Source organism: Oryx dammah, unplaced genomic scaffold, assembly GCF_014754425.2.
Source record: "Oryx dammah isolate SB20612 unplaced genomic scaffold, SCBI_Odam_1.1 HiC_scaffold_2, whole genome shotgun sequence".
Classification (NCBI taxonomy): domain Eukaryota; kingdom Metazoa; phylum Chordata; class Mammalia; order Artiodactyla; family Bovidae; genus Oryx; species Oryx dammah.
In genome coordinates, this window is record NW_024070186.1 from 193,603,613 (window position 1) to 193,621,200 (window position 17,588).

Consider the following 17,588-nt stretch of genomic DNA (forward strand, 5'->3'; position numbering starts at 1 on the left):
GCAATGAGTTGTTCATGATCAAGGATTCTCCTAGTAAAGTAAAAAACGACAGCTACCAGTTGTGGAGCACTGAAACTGACATCCCATTAACCCTCACAACAATCCCATAAAGTTGGTATTTTTTACTATTCTACGTGCCAGAAGCGGCAGTGAGTGAGTGAACTAGAGGCTTCAAACCCTGGCCTGTTCAAACCAGAGCCTGGAGGCCATCCACACTCAGGAAAGAAAAATGAAGGAAGACTGGGGCAGTATTGTAACATGAGAAACTGCTGGAAAGAAAAACTTGCAATTACGCCCGAGTTGTAAAATTTATAAGCATGGATGACATACAAACATAAGAGAGTAACCATTTTCTTAAAGTGAAGTGAATGGGATGAGGCAGCAAAATAATTCTAAAATAAATATTTTCTCTTTGATTTGTACAGACCACCATCTATTTGAAACCATTCTTGGATTTATCCACTACAAATTGGCACTTGTCAAGAGCATTTGCCAGCAACTGAATAGCAAGGACATTTGCCATCGGCCAGTGCTGCTGCAGGTGCTGACCTTCGACTTTCCCTGAAGGGAATTCAGGGTGGAGAGTGAGGCGCTCTACTGGTATAACAGGTCTTTAGACAGATATTTTTAGGAACTGATTTCATGATCCCAATCTCCTCATATCTAGAAAAGCACTAAATCCTTTCATGATGATATCAGCTCCTCATGACTAGCAGAAACCCTTTTATAAAATGAGTGCTTCATTGCATTGAACTCCCCCTTCATTGCATTGAACTCTCCCTTCACCATTGCATTGAAATCTCCTGGAGAAGGGAATGGCAACTCACTCCAGTCTTCTTGCCTGGAAAACTCCATGGACAGAGGAGCCTGGGGGACCCCAATCTGTGGGGTCACAAAGAGTCGGACATGACTGAGTGACACACACTTCACCGAAATCTTATATATTGACCTACCCCCACTGCTGCTTTGGAGCAGTCTCTCAGAGCTATCTGAGATGCTATCTCCCAGGCTGCAATCAGCATTCTGCCCCAAATAAAACTTAACTCGCAACACTTATGTTGTACATCTTTTTAATCGACAGATTTAACACTGGCTCCTTCATGCACTCAAATCTTGAAAGGAGTGTAAGACATCGTGCCATATGATACAAATGTTAGAGACACATCACTGTTTGCAGAGTCCAGCAGGAATTGCCCGTTAGAAGGCATGTCCTACCACACACAGCCCACAGTGCCTAATGATTCCTCTAGTTATATTTAAGTTCTCCGAAGCTGAGCGCTGAAGAATTGATGTTTTTCAACTGTGGTGTTGGAGAAGACTCTTGAAAGTCCCTTGGACAGCAAGGAGATCCAACAGTTCATCCTAAAGAAAATCAGTCCTGAATATTCATTGGAAGGACTGATGCTGAAGCTGAAACTCCAATACTTTGGCCACCTGATGCGAAGAAGTGACTCACTAGAAAAGACCCTGATGCTGGAAAAGATTGAAGGTGGGAGAAGGGGACAATAGAGGATGAGATGGTTGGATGGCATCACCGATTCAACGGACATGAGTTTGAGTAAGCTCCAGGAGTTGGTGATGGACAGGAAAGCCTGGCGTCCTGCAGTCCACAGGTTGCAGAGCAGCAACTGAGCTGAACTGAACTGAAACTCAGGGTGTCCCTCACTGGACAGTGCTAGTCCTGCACTGGAAAATACTTGCTCATTCTCTCGTTTTTAGATTTTATGCTAAGTATCTCTAATATGGTGGTTTTGATACTATTATTTACACTAATAACTTTTGGGCTCTTACTATATGACCAGTAGCTTTTACATTATCTCATTTAATGTTCATGCTACTATTCACATTGTATAGCCAAAACTAGGAAGGCTAGGGAAAATGTCCAAAGTCATAGCTAATAAAGTTCAAACACAGGTATGCCTAATTCCAAACTCATTGCTTTGACTAATCTTTTTTACTCAACGGATTAATTCATTCGATTAGGTTAACTGTACCCATTGGCTGGCACTAAAACATACTGTCTAGCAACTATATGACTGAATGAATGAAAGCACATACCAGGTTAAACTTCTCGATGTGAGAAATTCGTTTCTGAGATAACACGCTAGGGGCTTCCTTTGAACTTCATTCTTAAATTCTCTCATGTGCCATCTCCTAGGATGAGGCATTCTCCGAAGAACTCATTTATTACTGCCTTGAAAATGCCACTCGTTCCTGTGGGACTTCTGACATACTTTTGCCTTACAACACTTGTGCTCTCCATCTTTCCAGTCTCCCTCTATCTACTCTTGCTCAAGCGGAAAACCTAGGAGTCAAACTTGATGTTCCCATTGCCCACCCACTTTGCTCCACCACTGAATATAACCAGAGGTGGTAAACAAACTTTGGTAAGGCTATACATCCATCAGTAAGTTCTAGTTAGCAGAAAAAAGTGACTGCATTTGGGGCACAAAGTGTAAATATTAACCTACTGATGGCAGTGGGGATGTCTTAGCAGGCGACGGGAATTTGGGAGATTTAACCCATGGCCTGACATTGTCAAAACTGTCTAAACCTGCTTTAATGACTGGGAGTGGGTGGGAGGGAGATGGTTCTACCTAGCTTTCAGAAGATATTGGGGTATTTTCTCCCAGCTTCCTGGAGCTCTGGGAGCATTTAGGATCAGCTGAAAACTGATGGTGAATTAAGTATGTAACAGGGAATGAAGAGCTATCAAAGAAAATGTCTCTCTCCAAGTTCTGAGAGATGTCAGACACCAACATCAAGATGATGGAAAGCTTTAGAGTCAAATATCCCTGACTTTGAGCCATTAACTTGCTGTGTGATCCTATACATTCTTCAACCTCTCTACACTTCAGTGTCTCTGTTAAACAGTTTGTTCCCTTAAAGAGTTGTGAGGATTGTTCAAATATGTGCATATATACATAAATGTGTACACAAGCAGGTAAAGAGACAAAATTAGGTGTCCCAACTATTAGATTTCTTCTCTTCCTTCCCCGTCTTCAAGACTAAAAACACATATTATATTGGACCAATTAAATATCAGCAAGCTTAAATGGACGTTACTTATCCTCAAGGATTATTTTGATTTCTCATTTTAAAAGAATTTTTTAATTGAAGTATAGTTGATTTACAATGTTGTGCTGATCCGGTTTCTCATTTTCTGAAATCTTTTATTGAAAAAACGCATTCTACCTACCTCTACTCAACCCATTTACTTCATGTGCCAACAGCATCCCAGTCAAGTAACCCTTTAAAGCTGTAAACATTCAGACTTTATTCCAGAGTTCTGTGGAGGACCAAGCACTATACCTGCAGGAAAGTGACCTACTCCTGCTGTGAGTCAGCTTTCTGGAAAGAATTGAGTTGCAGACAGGAAGGTGATTCGAAGATTCCCAAGTACTTTGGGCTGAGGACTTCAGATTTTATTTGAAACAGATTCTCATAGCATCAAACACACCTTTATTCAAGTGGAAGTACAAAAAGCACATTCCTAAACCAAATGCATAACGTGATTTTTACATTTCCTGCTATTTAGAGATTACTCAACCTGCTGTTTCATAATCACCAGGGGTGACTACTGGTGGTCTCTAGTAGTAGGGTATACATGTTCATAGATAGGAAAGAAAAAAAAAAAACATGCATTTTTTTCATATGCTTTTACATTTAGATCAATTCATTTAGGTCCCTACCTTGTCCAGATGAGATCCTATGCTTGCTGATGGCTAAAAGGTAAAATACAGCGGTAGAACTACCCTAAAGCTTATTAGGCAGAAGAGGCTTACAAAGTAAGCAATGCATTTTTGTATTACTTGTTGAGGATCCCTAGTATTTTAACAGGTGAATTCAATCGCTGGGAAAACTACTAGAGTTTTAAATAACACTTGCTTTATTCACAAAATGCTTAAGATGAGAAAATACAATCAAATACTTTGACGTCATCTGCAGAATCATGAACTCTTGCTAGGTGTTATGACAGTGACCCTGATCTGTGGAGCCAATGTCTATCTATGATCAGTTTCATCAATCAAAAAACAAACAAACAAACAAAAAAGGTTTTATATGGCCTGTAGACTCTTGTAAAATACAATATATATATATATATATATATGTAAACAATTCCAAACAGATAATGAAGCAACTGTAACAGTTAAATGTTTACAGGCTTCTCTGTCATTCTTGAGATACTACACAAAAACCGCAATATCTGATGGAAGGCAGTATTCCTTTATGAAGATCTCTGATCTCTTAACACACGTTCTTTATGTTTTGCCCTATCAAAGGCAGACTTGAGTGTTCTGCTGGCCTTTAATGGACATAAACCATCCTGAACTTAAGACACGCAGAATAGACACCGAATATAGCTAGGCTACCACCAGTATTGTCAGCTTCTAATGTTTTTCTCATCTCTCAGAAGGCTGTGAATGCTAACACAGCTAAGAACTTGGGTGTCACTTGAAAATGTTCAGCTTCTTGCCACAGACTCAGGGGAAACAATCCTTCATACTCATGAACAGACAAGAGTGTGAAAACCCATTTCTTTTAAAGATATTTTGCCTCAGAAAGAAGGCACCCAAAAAGTAAGTAAGGACGGCATACCACTGGCTTAAAGCTTAAAACTAGGAAACCATCATTGAAAGTGCTTAAGAGAATGGAAAAACCAACATGAACCCAAATGCTGTGGCTGGAAAGGAATAGGATCCTCGGAAAAGAGCAGGCCTAAGAGTCTGTTTTGGAGAGAACTTTGGCTGAGAACAGTAGAAAAAGCTAAATGAGAAAAACTTTCCAGAAGTTATTGTTTTAACATTGGTATATTAATGTATCAGGGAAGCATTTATTGGACCATAAACACCAATTTCAGGAAAAATAAAAATGTTTATAGGCCACATTAAAATAAAAATAGCTTGAGTTCCATAAATAAGTATACATACCTACTAATAACACCTATTAAATAAAAGAATGCCATGAGAAAACAGCACTGCATTCACCAAGTCACTCCTCTGACTAGACTCTTCTTCAGTGAAAAAGACTGGGACTATGTATTAACTATTTTATACAAAATAATAATTTTCCCTTCAATATTTTGCTATTGACTAAAGCCTGAAATATGGTGCTAAATGTTTCCACTTGCATTATATCAGACTCCAGTCTGGTGTGGACATTCTGAAGATGAAAAACAACTTGAACTCCTACTAAAAGACTTGTCACATTTCCTATACCCAAAGGACTTCCCTTGGGTATGGATTCTTTGCTGCTGAATGAGGGCTGGAAATATGGCTGAATCCTCTGGCACATACACATTACATTCATAGGTATTCGGCATGAAAAGAATTTGATGCTCAACAAGGTAGTTTCTTTGACTGAAGGCTTTTTCACATTCATACAGCAATGGAATTTTATTTCAGTATGAATTCTCCAATGATACTAAGGTAGGAAAATAGCGTGAAGCATCTATCACATTCAATCTATTTGTAGGTTTTCTCATTGGTGTGGGTTTGTGGGTGTCAAGAGTGCAACAATGACAACTTTCCAATGTTTGTCACATTCAGGTTTCTCTCTGGTATGAATTCCTCGATGCTGAATGAAGGTTGAGCTGGGACTGAAGGCTTTACCACAGTCAGGACACATGTGATGGTTTCCTGGTGTGACATCTCATATATTGAATGAGGCCTGAACTTGATTAAATGTCTCCCCACGTTCATTACATTCATAAGGTTTCTCTTTGGTATGAATACCTTGATGGTGGACAAGGTGTGCTCTCTGACTGAGGCTCTTTTCCCACGCATCACAATCAAAGGCTTTTTCTCTGGTGATGACTTCCTGTTGCAGGACAAGATCTGAGCTATGGCTGAAATTATCCTCATAATCATTACACTCATAGGATTTGTCTTTCCTATGAACTTTGTGATGCTGAATAAGGCATGCGGTTTGACTGAAAGCTTTTCCACTTTCACCAGATTCATGTGGTTTCTCTGTGTGAATTCTTTGATGCTGAATAAGATGAGAATTCAATCTGAAGTCTTTTCCACATTCATTACACGTATAGGGCTTTTCTCTGGGACGAATTCCTTGATGTTTAATAAAGGTCAACCCACAGTTATTATATTCATAGGACTTCTCTTCATCATGGACCTTCTGATGTTCAGCTTGGTGTGAGATGTGGCAGAAATCACTGCCACACACAGTACACTTACAAGGCATCTCTCTGTGAACTCTCTGATGTTGAGTGAGGTGTACACTACGACTGAAGACCCTTTCGCAACTGCTACATTTATAAGATTTTGCTCTAGTGTGAATCCTCTTATGCTGAGGTATGTCTGAGCTCTGATTACAAGATCTGTCAGATGCCTCACAGGATTTATCAGATGCTTCACATTTATAGGGTTTTTCTCTAGTGTGTATTCTTTTATGTCGACTAAGACTTGAACTCTGACTGAAAGATTTTTCACATTCTTTACATTTGTAGGGTTTCTCTCTAGTATGAATTCTCTGATGTCTAGAAAGGGCTGAGCTCTGATGGAAGATTTTCTCACATGCATCACATTTATAAGATTTCTCAGTGGTAGGAATGCTCTCACAGTTACTAAGGTGGGAGAGTTCCATTAAACTGTCCTTATAATCATTACTGTGAAAATCCTGCGTTAGATTTGCTTGTTCCTGTTTATCCACTGAATTCTGGTTGAGGCTCACATCGTACTTATCAATGTCATCAACATTCTGTATTCTAAGAACTCTCTGATCTGTATCAAGAGTCGAGTCCAGACTGAAGCTTTTTTCAAGTTCATTACATTCATTGTTCTTCTCACTGGTGAAGGTTTTCTTACTGATTGTTATTTGCCTAAACTCTCTCTCCAGGAAGAGAAATTTTCTTAGGATTTCCTGAAGCCTTTCTAATCTGTCCTCAGGCTTATATACTTCTCTAGTCTCAGGAACTTGGGCAATATCCTTTTTGAATCTTCCTACTCTCACTTTGTATGAATGTACTTCTTCTGGAATTTTCTGCTTAGGAATCAACAGCTTGTTCTCTTCTCTGGTCTCTCCATCTGATTCAATATATAAATAGAAAATGCAAATATAATCTGTACCCTGTGCTTAGAAAAAGAAAACTTAGAGGAGAAAACTAAATAATCTACAGTCTACCAGGGTAAGAGAAGTTTATTTACTTTGAAACACAGGCACAAAATCTCAACAGCCGATGTACGGGCATGAATAGGAGCAGTGAGGTAGGATCCAAGTGGTTCAGGGTGTGACAGAAACAGAGGGCAGGTTCAGCAGAGTAAGGAGATAACCAATTAAGGTGTTGAACAGAGATAACAGGGAACTAGTTCAACAGAATTATAGATAAGTAACTTGAATAGGGACCTGCTACATCTTATGGATAAAGGACAAAATAACTGGAAAGAGTTCATCAAAAAAAAAGGGGGAAAGGAAAGCGCTCTTTATTCAGGGATACAGACAGAGCTCTTCACTGACTTCCAAAGCAGCTACAGCTTGGCTCAACAACTAGACTCTACTTCCCAGCTAGTTCATCTGATTGATTCTGCCTTACTCACCTGAGCAGTCATCTCTTAAGACTTCTCTATTCTTAGTTTCCAGATCAAAGACTTGTAGATCTTGTTCCAGCTGGGAGATCCCATCAGGCTTGAAAATTGGAAATCCTGCTCACAGAGAAGGAAATGGGATGTGGCATTTTATCCCCAGATACTACATTTTCCTCTTAATTAGTGGTTAATGAAGAGAGAAAGTAAATTCTTAGAAGACATTAGGAAGGCCTGGGGAGTGAGAAAGCCAAAGACCTTCAACACAGCACATGTCTGTGCTCTAGAAAGGGGTATGCTAAGGAGCATTTAAACATCCTCAGTTAAAAATATTCATTTAAACATACTCAGACCAGGGAATTTGTGCATTAAGTGTGTACCTGTCTTCACAGAAATTATCATTCTTACTCTTTACCTACTGCTTATAGATCAATCTTTGTATCAGACCCAATCTATACGTATTAGACCTGTCAAAATATGACTCTGCTGGACTAGATGAAGGTCAATTCTCAGGCACCTGTTGTATGGTGAGCTAAATTGTAGCAACAAAATCAATGAAGACTGAATAAATACTGCAAGGACCAATTTCAGAAAATAATTCATTTTAGGGCATATGAGGAAACAATAATATGACACATCCTTACCCCTTAGAAGCTTATACTCTTGTTCAACAAACGTTTATGGGGTGCCTCCTATATGCAAAGTATGTAGGAAATAAGAGCCCAAGCAGATACAGTCCATCCCCTCAAGGACCTTACACTCTAATTGCAGAGACAGATATAACTTACTATAATGTTATGTAGTGAGGAAAGTGCAATAAAAGTGCATTTTCACATAAAATGGTCTTTCTCTGGCTTGCCTAATGGACTGCTAAGATCTAATCTCTTTTAAAGCAAAAGCAAGAGGCAATCTGCTTCTGAGGGGAGAACTATTACAGTATCAAAGGGGCAGTTTTTACATGTACTCAGCCCACAAAGTTTCTAGTAGCACACATGCAAGGTCTCACTCAAGCCCCTCATCTCCAAAAGCCTTTCTCTTCATTTACTGAATGTCTACAGAACGTATTATTTGTTCCTATCCTGTGCTGTGCTTAGTCGCCCAGTTGTGTCTGACCCTTTGAGACTCCACGTACTGAAGCCCACCAGACTCCTCTGTCCATGGGGATTCTCCAGGCAAGAATACTGGAGTGGGTAGCCTATCCCTTCTCCAGGGGAACTTCCCAACCCAGGAATCAAACCAGGGTCTCCTGCATTACAGGTAGATTCTTTACCAGCTGAGCTACCTGGGAAGCCCCCTCCTATCCTGACACATTTCTATATAATGGAGTTTTATAGACTATTAAAAACTGTTTCTTGGTATTATCATTCCTATTTAATTTATAAACTTTGATAACAGGGACCATGTGCATTGTATCGTGCACTTCTTTTGACTCATTTACTTAAGAGCTACTCATTGACGGCTAATTTTGTGCCTAAAGTGTCAACAGATAATCAAGGTTTTAGAAAGGGTTCTGGGCCTGAAAACTATGATAAACTAATAGCTGTCCTATGAGAGTCCATGTGAGAGTCTATGAGCAGGGAGACCAGAACAGATATAATAAAGGCATTTACTGTGTTTCTGAATTCTCTTGGGCATAGAGTCAATTCTCCTTCTAGACACTTATTTAGTTAAGATCCTCTATGTCAAATCAAATAGTTTTCTCAAGTTAAAAAAAAAAAAAAGTCATGAAGCAGCAACTACCCTGCTCAAAATTCTGATAACACAATTTGCATATTTTAATAGATATTTATTAAGATATTTCTAAGTATTTGATAATCAAAATTAATTTTTGTTACTTACTCTTTGAAGTGAAAAGTGAAAGCTTTAGTCGCTTAGTTGTGTTTGACTCTTTGCGACCCCATGGACTGTAGCCTGCCAGGGCTTCTCTGTCCATGGAATTCTACAGGCAAGAATACTGGAGTGGGTTGCCATTCCCTTCTCCATGGGATCTTCCTGACCCAGGGATCAAAATCCAGGTCTCCTGCATTGCAGGCAGATTCTTTACCATTAGAGCCACCAGGAAAGCCCCTCTTTACTCTGTATCTACATTTAAATCACATACACACAATAAAAAAGATCATCTTCATGTGGGATTAGGAGTTTGATTTTAGACATGTGTTTAAGGTAATATGCAGGAAGGTATAAAAGAGAATGCCTAGCAGTGAGAGATACAAGACTGCAATTTAGAAAAGAAAACAGGATTCAACATACAGGCTTAAAGTTAAAAGTCACTTGTATTATCAAAATACTAAGCTAAGATTCACTAAGCTTTGGTAGGCGCAAAGTGTCATTCCAAGAATCTTATAAACTTTCACTTACTCAATACTCACCACACCTTCATGAGACAGAAATTATTACTGTGCCAATTTTACAAATGGGAAAACTAAGACTCAGAGAGGTTAAGTAACTCACCCAAGGTCATGATAACTAGTGAAGCTAGGGCTCAGACACTCTTATTTCAGAAACTGGCCTTTAAATAATCTGCTAGTAAAAAAATAATGATTGTGAATGATATCTATCCCTTCCTCTAAATATGTACAGAAAGAGAACAGAAGACCAACATAGCGACAATGAAGCAAAAGGTGAAAACAATAAAAAGAACAGAGAACCTGTAATTAGAACAATACATGGAGAGTCAGGATCCAACAGATTGAGAATCATGACTCTTTTTTTTTTTTTTTTAAAGAGACAGGGTCTCACTACGTTGCCCAGGCTGGAGTACAGTGGCTATTCACAGGCACGATCCCACTACTGATCAGCACGGGAGTTTTGACCTGCTCCATTTCCGACCTGGGCCAATTCATCCCTCCTTAGGCAACCTGATGGTCCCCTGCTCCCAAGAGGTCACCATATTGATGCCGAACTTAGTGAGGACACCCGACTGGCATAGCGCGCTGCGGCCCAGAACTGCTGAGCTCAAGCGATCCTCCAGCCTCAGCCTCCTGAGTAGCTGGGATTACAGGCGCGCGCCACCGCACCCGGCAAGAATCATGACCCTTAATTAAAAGGGATGTAAGAGAACATTCGCTGTCAAAGAAATGAAAATCTTTTTATAATAAAAATCCAAACCACTGGGCACAGTCTGAGCAATATTCAATTTGAGAAAATTCCATTATAAAGAAATAATTGAACACTCTCCTGAAATTTGTTTGTATTAAGAAATCTGATCCAAAGCTCACTCTCTTACTGTCCTTTCCAAAAAAAAAATTTAAGTAACTACCACTAGCCCCGTACTTACATACATAAACTAATTTAATCCTTGGCACAACTCAGAAAGCAGACATTATTTTTCATGTTTCATAGATGAAAAAAATCATTATAATCCATTTAAATAATCTGCTCAATCACAGGCAAATGGACCTCACAGTTAATATTCTTTCCAATCTGTAAGAGTCACAGAGAGCACTAAAGTAGGTTTTCTTACCACTGGCCTGAACGCTTTTTTCCTAGATTTAAGTCAAAAATCTATGCCTTCAAAATATGCATTTGCTTTAAACTTTTCCTATCTAAAATTACTTTTTATTAAAACATTTTGACTTTTTAAACTGCAACCTTGATAGTTTTCTAATTTTTAACTTCATCTGATCTTTAAAAATAACATTTAAAATTCACCTCATTGTTTGTTGCCTGTATCAGTGCTGTGCTAAGATTTTAGCCATCTGAAAGCTTCATGCTTCTCTTCCTGATCGTTAACACACAAAAATCTCTCCTTAGCAATACATTCTTGTGCAGATACCTATTTACGATGGAATGTATCCTTTAACAATTTTTCTTGAATGCATGCCCTTTCTGCTCCCAAAATGTATAAACTCACGCCTGTCTGTCCAATTTATTGTGCCTATTTTAAATTATCATCAGAATACTGAGCCATAAACATATACAAAACACCACATGGGGTTGAATCGACTGTCCTAAGGTATAAAACAGTGAAAAAGCATGGGCTTTAGAGTCAGATCTGAGCCCCTAACCTAGCTTTGACCCTGGTGGATCACTTAACTTCTCTTAGCCTCAACCACCTCAGGTAAAAAACAGAATAACATCTGCTCAAAGAGTTACAGTAAGGATTAAGTGAGAGATACATAAAGTACCTAATATCAATGAACAGTTGTGGCAGTGAGAAACATTCTACACAAAATCACTTCTCTCCTCATGACATTGACTTCAAAAAGGAAGGGCTATGTGCCAAACATTCGTGATTTACCAACTGAATCATCACCCAGCAGTTCTGGTAAGCAGGTTTCTAATGTTATCGCCTAAGAGGGCATCTGCCACACTGCCCCATGTGAAATTCAATCCATGTCTTTTTCCTGATCTTAATCTCCAGCACTAAGTCACAGATAATTTCCCTTTGGGCATGACCCCCAAGCCAGTAATTTACTCACTATCAATAGTACATGCTTCTTTTTAAGATTAAGTAACGAAAATTTTTGCCTACTATTTTATTACTCTGTTCCTACTCTGTATATTTACTACTATGTAGTGGAAACACTTAACCAAAAGACCAAGGCTCTGATATCTGTGACAAATACAGCTCAGACGTTCTGTCACGGGAAAAAGATATGAATTGGAACCCACAGCTGCTAAGTCAGAGGCTGAGTTATAAAGTGTTTATTTTATAATGCCAAACATTAAGCTAACTACAGGTGGAGTTTGCTGAACCCCCAAATATGAAAATGACTTCCCAAAGACTGTCAAAAATAGACAGTCAAAAAAGACAGCCTCAAGGAGATGCTGGACACTTGGTCAAAGAGCAAGTTGAGTAGTAGGGTTTCTTGTATGTACTTGTGCCCAGCATGTGCGAGTGTACAAACGTGTCCTGTGCATGTGCAGAGATGACAGAGGAAATGGGATCAAATTCAGCCTAATAGTAAGCCGTGTTATTAGGCTGAATGAAGTACTAAGAAGATGCTTTACTTCAAAAAGTAGACAGGTAAACTGTTGGAAATTATGTAATTATTAGGTAAAATTAACAGTAATTTACAATTACAAATCACTTTATAATTTACAAGTTGTTAAATATACATTGGATTTAATAGCCTGAAAAAAACTGAATTCTTCTGCCCTCCCATTTCCCCTCCATCAAAGAAGAGTCTTTAAGGAACACTTGATCCAGGAAGATTATATAAATGCATCAATCTATACAACACTGTAAAGAATAAAGGAGACAAAGACAGGACCCTGGAGGGGGTCACAGGGATTTAAAGGAAGGAAAAGACTAGAATGTTAAACATGAGGAAGGCCCAGGGGTCTCAGGAGATTCAGGCAACAGATGGGGAAGTTTGTGTTCACTATGGAAAAGGAGGGGCACACAACATATGTTCCACAGTCTAAAATAACATGGAAAGGTCATAACTGAAGAGCTGGAGTCGAACTCTGTGGTTTCTGAGAACACAAGTCGATGACCACCAACCATGGCTTCTGAATAAACTCAAAATTCAAGGTTCAAAATTCTGGTTGCAATGGAGGGCATCCTTGGCCCTTGGAAATTTATCAAAGGTCATTTGAGGAGCTGCAATTTTACACAGTGGTAGCCTCCTGGGAAACATCTACTCCATCAATCAAGTGTAAGATCTCACAATCGTGGAAAAGGAGTTTCCGAGCGGGGACGAGCACTATCGATGGGAAGCCGACACCTGGGCCATCTCCTGGAGATTCCTGCTGAAAGGATGGCAAGTGTTTCTCCAGAGAAAGCACTTGCCTGGGTATGACTCAGGGCCGGGCAGGAATTCACACTATGAATCCGGGTGGTGGGAAGGCGGAGAAGTATGCCTACAAAGATCAAAGAGCCAGGAATGGAAAACACACTACTAACCTTCCCAGTGGGCAGGCTGCCTCCCCACAAACAAGAATTAATCAAGGAGACAAAACAACACCCTGGATGCCACCAGCACAGGCAAAGCAAAAAAGAAAAAAAGAGAAAGAAAAGAAGAAGTGTGATTAAGTACATATATAACAAAGAAAAGAGGAGCAGAGACAGGCCAAAAAAGAGGAAAAGGAGCAATGTTCACACCAAGGGAGGTGCTGGCAGCTCCCCCTGATGCTTCTCTAGAGCACTACAAGTTGCCTCATCTCAACTGCCAACTGCACCATCCAAATGACAAAGGAGAGACTTGGTCTTTAAGTGTGAGACTGCTACTGCTCGGGTGAAGCAGGATTACTGTCTGGATGACTCACTGAAATGTACTGGCAGTGAGTCATGCCTTGAGATCAAGCCTCTGAAATTCTGCCTGCTTGCAGATGAATTTAGGGATCTTAAGAGGTGAGGGATTAAAAAGAAAAAAAAGGCATTTCTTCTTCCAAGAAAAATGGGAAACTCTCAGATATAGGGGCACTGAATTACCAGGAAGGAAAGTGTCTGATTGTGGGTTGGGAGGCCCTAGAGTCCCTCTCATAAAAAAGGGAAAGATAGGGAAATTGAGAACTCGCAAAGCACCAGCAAGTTTCCCTTTAGTAACAGGGAACAGATGCCCCACAAAAGCAGTCAACATTAACTGAGGATAAGGAGTAGAATGTCTCCTCTTGATATCCCCAAAGGAAACCCACTCCCAGAGGAGATGACCTTAAAGATTGAGGTCTCAAGAGGTTCTAAGACCTGGAATTTGAGCCACACTCAGAGACCTCAGAACTACTCAAAAACAAGGAAGTAAAGAAACCCTAATAGGTAAACTGAATAATAGGAAAGGCAATCCTTACCCAGTGAGACCAGGTTCCCATAATTCTCTAACATCACTTCTCTGTAGAGAGCCCTCTGAACAGGGTCCAGGCATCCCCATTCCTCTCGAGTAAGGTGCACAGCCACATCCTCGAATGTCACAAATTCCTGAAATAACACAGCCTGGCTGCTCTGGCGAAGGCGGCCACCACACCATCGCGGCCAGAGAACAAAGATGACACAGAGGGTCTGCAGTGTGCATTTACGTTGGAAAGGAGGGAGAACAGAGGAGCATCTTGGGAATAGGTTCCACAACCCTTTAACATCTAATAAGCACCCATGATAGCACCAAGGATAAAGGAACAGTGTTTACTGGTGGTATTGGGGAGACGGAAAGGTGGTTTCTGTGAAGTCCGGGTCTCTGAGGATGACAGGCACCCAACCTGGGATCTGCTATTAAAAAAAGATCTCCAGGCAAGGCTTATGGATGGGATGAGGAAAAGGGCCAAGCTCAATCAGCAGCAATAGTCCCTGAGGAAAAGCAGAGGGTTCCTCAGCTCACCTGGTACCTGGCTGTCAGGAGCGCAGCTGCCTGGTCTCCTGGGCTTCCCTCGTGGGGAAGAGAAGACACCTGGGGAACAGGTGGAGCTGAGGGAGGAGAAAGGAGCCAAGAGTGAGAGCAGCCCTTCCCAGGGAGCCCTCACAAAAGAGAGTCAGTGGGACCCTTCTTCACATCGACATTACAGTAAAACCAATGAATGTTTATCGGATATTGAGTTTGTCCTGCACTATCTCAACACCTGCATGCCCTCCTTCCACATGTTTAGACCCATGATTCAGGATTTTATTATGAAATCTCATATTGCACTATATCCCCACGTCATGACATAAATGTCATGTCAAAAAAGTGAGCACCATTACCTGTTTTGCAGATGGGCAAAGCCAAGCATAAACGTTTGCAGTGACTCATCCAAGGCCATGGTTATTTAGTAGACTTCTGACCCTCTCCCAGACACTGCTCTGTACACTTTTGAGAATGAGCACCGTCTCTGCAACCAGTGTGTAAAGCCCCCAAGAATAAGGAATGGTCATCTGTTTCCTCATAATCCTTTCTACACTCGAACAATGCCCCACAGCACTCAAAAGACCATGGCATTCAGTTGGTGTTCCTGACACACAGGTTATTTCAGGCACTGCAGTTGGCCACAAGTAAATCTCAGACAAACTTCATACAAAACAAAGGGAGTACAAGACAGACCAACATATCTCTATAACACATAAAAATGTTATTTTACAGTCTGTATGTGATAGGTATACACTGCTCCAAGCCTATGGTCAACCCAGGAATTAAATGGTTGCTTTCTTGATCAAAATTAGAGCAGTCAAAAACACTGCAGTTGCAACATAACGGCAGCTGGTAAAGCACAAAAGGTCAAGGAGGGAAGAAACTAAGTTAAAGGAACAGGGTTAGGGACAGGCCCTAAATCTAAGAGGAAGTGAAAGCGAGGCAAGGACTGTGAGGGGGGGCAAAAGCAGCATTTCTTCTAACTTATTCTGAATGTGGTAACTGGGATGAAGTGAAAATTATATGAAAGAAAAAAGCCTGAATAGAGTGAGTGAAGACCACTCTGCCTATTAAAGAAGGACAGGCTGACCTCCACAGAGGGGCCCCAATCAGGACTGAACTGAGCCACATCTATCCCTCCCTTCTAGACCTCCCTCTAGGGGCCATCCTCTCATTGAAGCCCCTGGCCTCTCTCATCCCAGGCCCAGGAGCCCCTCTACACTCCCATTCTCCTGGATGTAAGTGTTCTCTCTGCCTTACCCCCAGTGAGTCCCTGTTCCATGTCGGTATCCTGCACGAACTGAGGCTCTGGGGACAGACCCTCAGAGTGGGTCTCCAAGGACTGAAACTGGACCACTGGAGATTCTGCTGCTTCCTGGGCTGATATCTCCTCCATCCCTGTTCTGGAGGACAATGACCATCACTGCGGAGTGAGATGAGGAGAAATGATTGTAACAAGTTAAAACAGCCCATCATTTGACACCTTCATGACTTAACAAAGTATCTTACACACTGCAGACACAGTGAAAATAGTTAATAACAATTAACCACCTAAATATAGAGCAGAAAGAAAAACGGACAGCATTCACTTTCAGATATTTAAGAACCATGTCATATGGTCCAAGTTTGCAGGTTTATTTGAACTTCGCTAATTCTGAACTTGTGGAATTTTTTAAAATAAAGACAATTTAATAGTGTAGAGATTTCTGTGGAAATTTAAAATACCTGAAATTTACAAACTTCTTTCAAGGATCTAGTGTGTGCCCAGTGAAATACATTAACTCTCGAGAAATGCATTATTACTCGTTATTTTTTAAAGCAAGACCCTGAGGAATTACTTGGTAAACACTCTGTCAGCCCATTCTGAATTACTGAGTGGCCCTGAGTGAATGAGTGACTGAAAGTCGCTCAGTCGTGTCCGACTTTTTGAGACCCTATGGACTACAGTCCATGGGATTCTCCACGCCAGAATACTGGAGTGGGTAGCCTTTCCCTTCTCCAGGGGATCTTCCCAACCCAGGAACTGAACCCAGGTCTCCCGCATTGCAGGCGGATTCTTTACCACAAGGGAAACCCTGACTGATGACTAAATTCCACTTTGGGGGTCAGACCCTTCGATAACTCAAGACTAGGTGGGCAGGCCTCTTCCCACGACCCTGACAGTAACAGGGAAGGGCTGCGACTCAAACAGGTCGGACTGGTTGTCCTTCACACCAAAGGACGCAGCAGGGCCCCGTCCCCCTTCCACACCCTCAGAAAGGGCCCTCACGCCCTGCCCTCAGAAGGCCTCGCCCGGCGCTACCGTCCTCCCACTTCTCTGCTCTGTCAAGAAACGGCCCCAAAAGGGCGAAGCGGGCCCCGGAAACCCATCTCACAGCAGGCCACGGTCACTGGGTCCTGATGGCCGGGCCCTTCGTCCGCCGGGCGTCGGGGCGAACCCTGACTGAAGAGAAACTGGTTGTCGCACACCGGCCCTGCGCGCTTCTGGGGACGGGAACCGCCGTCGGCCGGAGCCAGGAGACGCCTGCTCCTCCCCAGGAGGCTAAACAAGGCGCCGACCCAACGCGACCTCAGGACGGCTTCCGGGGACTCACCAGGGTGGAGGGGAGGGCCGGGCGGCTACCGCGTCGCGGACACCCGGGCTCTCGAAGCCGCCCCAGGGTTGGGGGGGGGGGTCGCTCTAGACTGCTCGGAGGCTGCGCTTCTCGCTGGCACTTCCGGAGGCGGAGTCCGACAGAGGGGGCAGGGAGGGCCCCGGATGAGGGCCCCGGATGAGGGCCCCGGATGAGGGCCC

The 17,588-nt window shown here is 41.7% G+C and overlaps 1 protein-coding gene across 2 annotated transcripts; it reads right to left on the bottom strand.

The window, feature by feature from the left end:
• Positions 1-8,414: 8,414 nt before the first annotated feature.
• ZNF655 (zinc finger protein 655) lies at positions 8,415-17,476 on the bottom strand. Of its 2 annotated transcripts, none has more exons than XM_040262980.1 (5): positions 17,389-17,476; positions 16,055-16,217; positions 14,792-14,877; positions 14,271-14,397; positions 8,415-13,346 (listed from the first exon to the last, which is right to left on the bottom strand). In XM_040262980.1, the coding sequence occupies exons 2-5, from the start codon at positions 16,188-16,190 to the stop codon at positions 13,150-13,152; spliced, it is 546 nt and encodes a 181-aa protein (XP_040118914.1). In that variant the 5' UTR covers positions 16,191-16,217; positions 17,389-17,476; the 3' UTR covers positions 8,415-13,149. The 2 variants fall into 2 exon arrangements, with proteins under 2 accessions (XP_040118914.1, XP_040118924.1); XM_040262990.1 differs by having other exon boundaries at positions 17,170-17,407.
• Between the last annotated feature and the right edge of the window lie 112 nt (positions 17,477-17,588).

Coding starts and splice junctions, on each gene's coding strand:
- ZNF655 (XM_040262980.1), bottom strand. CDS start 16,190: ATGGAGGAGATATCAGCCCAGGAAGCAGCAGAATCTCCAGTGGTCCAG. Junction 14,398..14,791: donor TCCTGACAGCCAGGTACCAG/GTGAGCTGAGGA, acceptor GTGTTATTTCAG/GAATTTGTGACATTCGAGGA. Junction 13,347..14,270: donor TGGGAACCTGGTCTCACTGG/GTAAGGATTGCC, acceptor TGATCTTTGTAG/GCATACTTCTCCGCCTTCCC.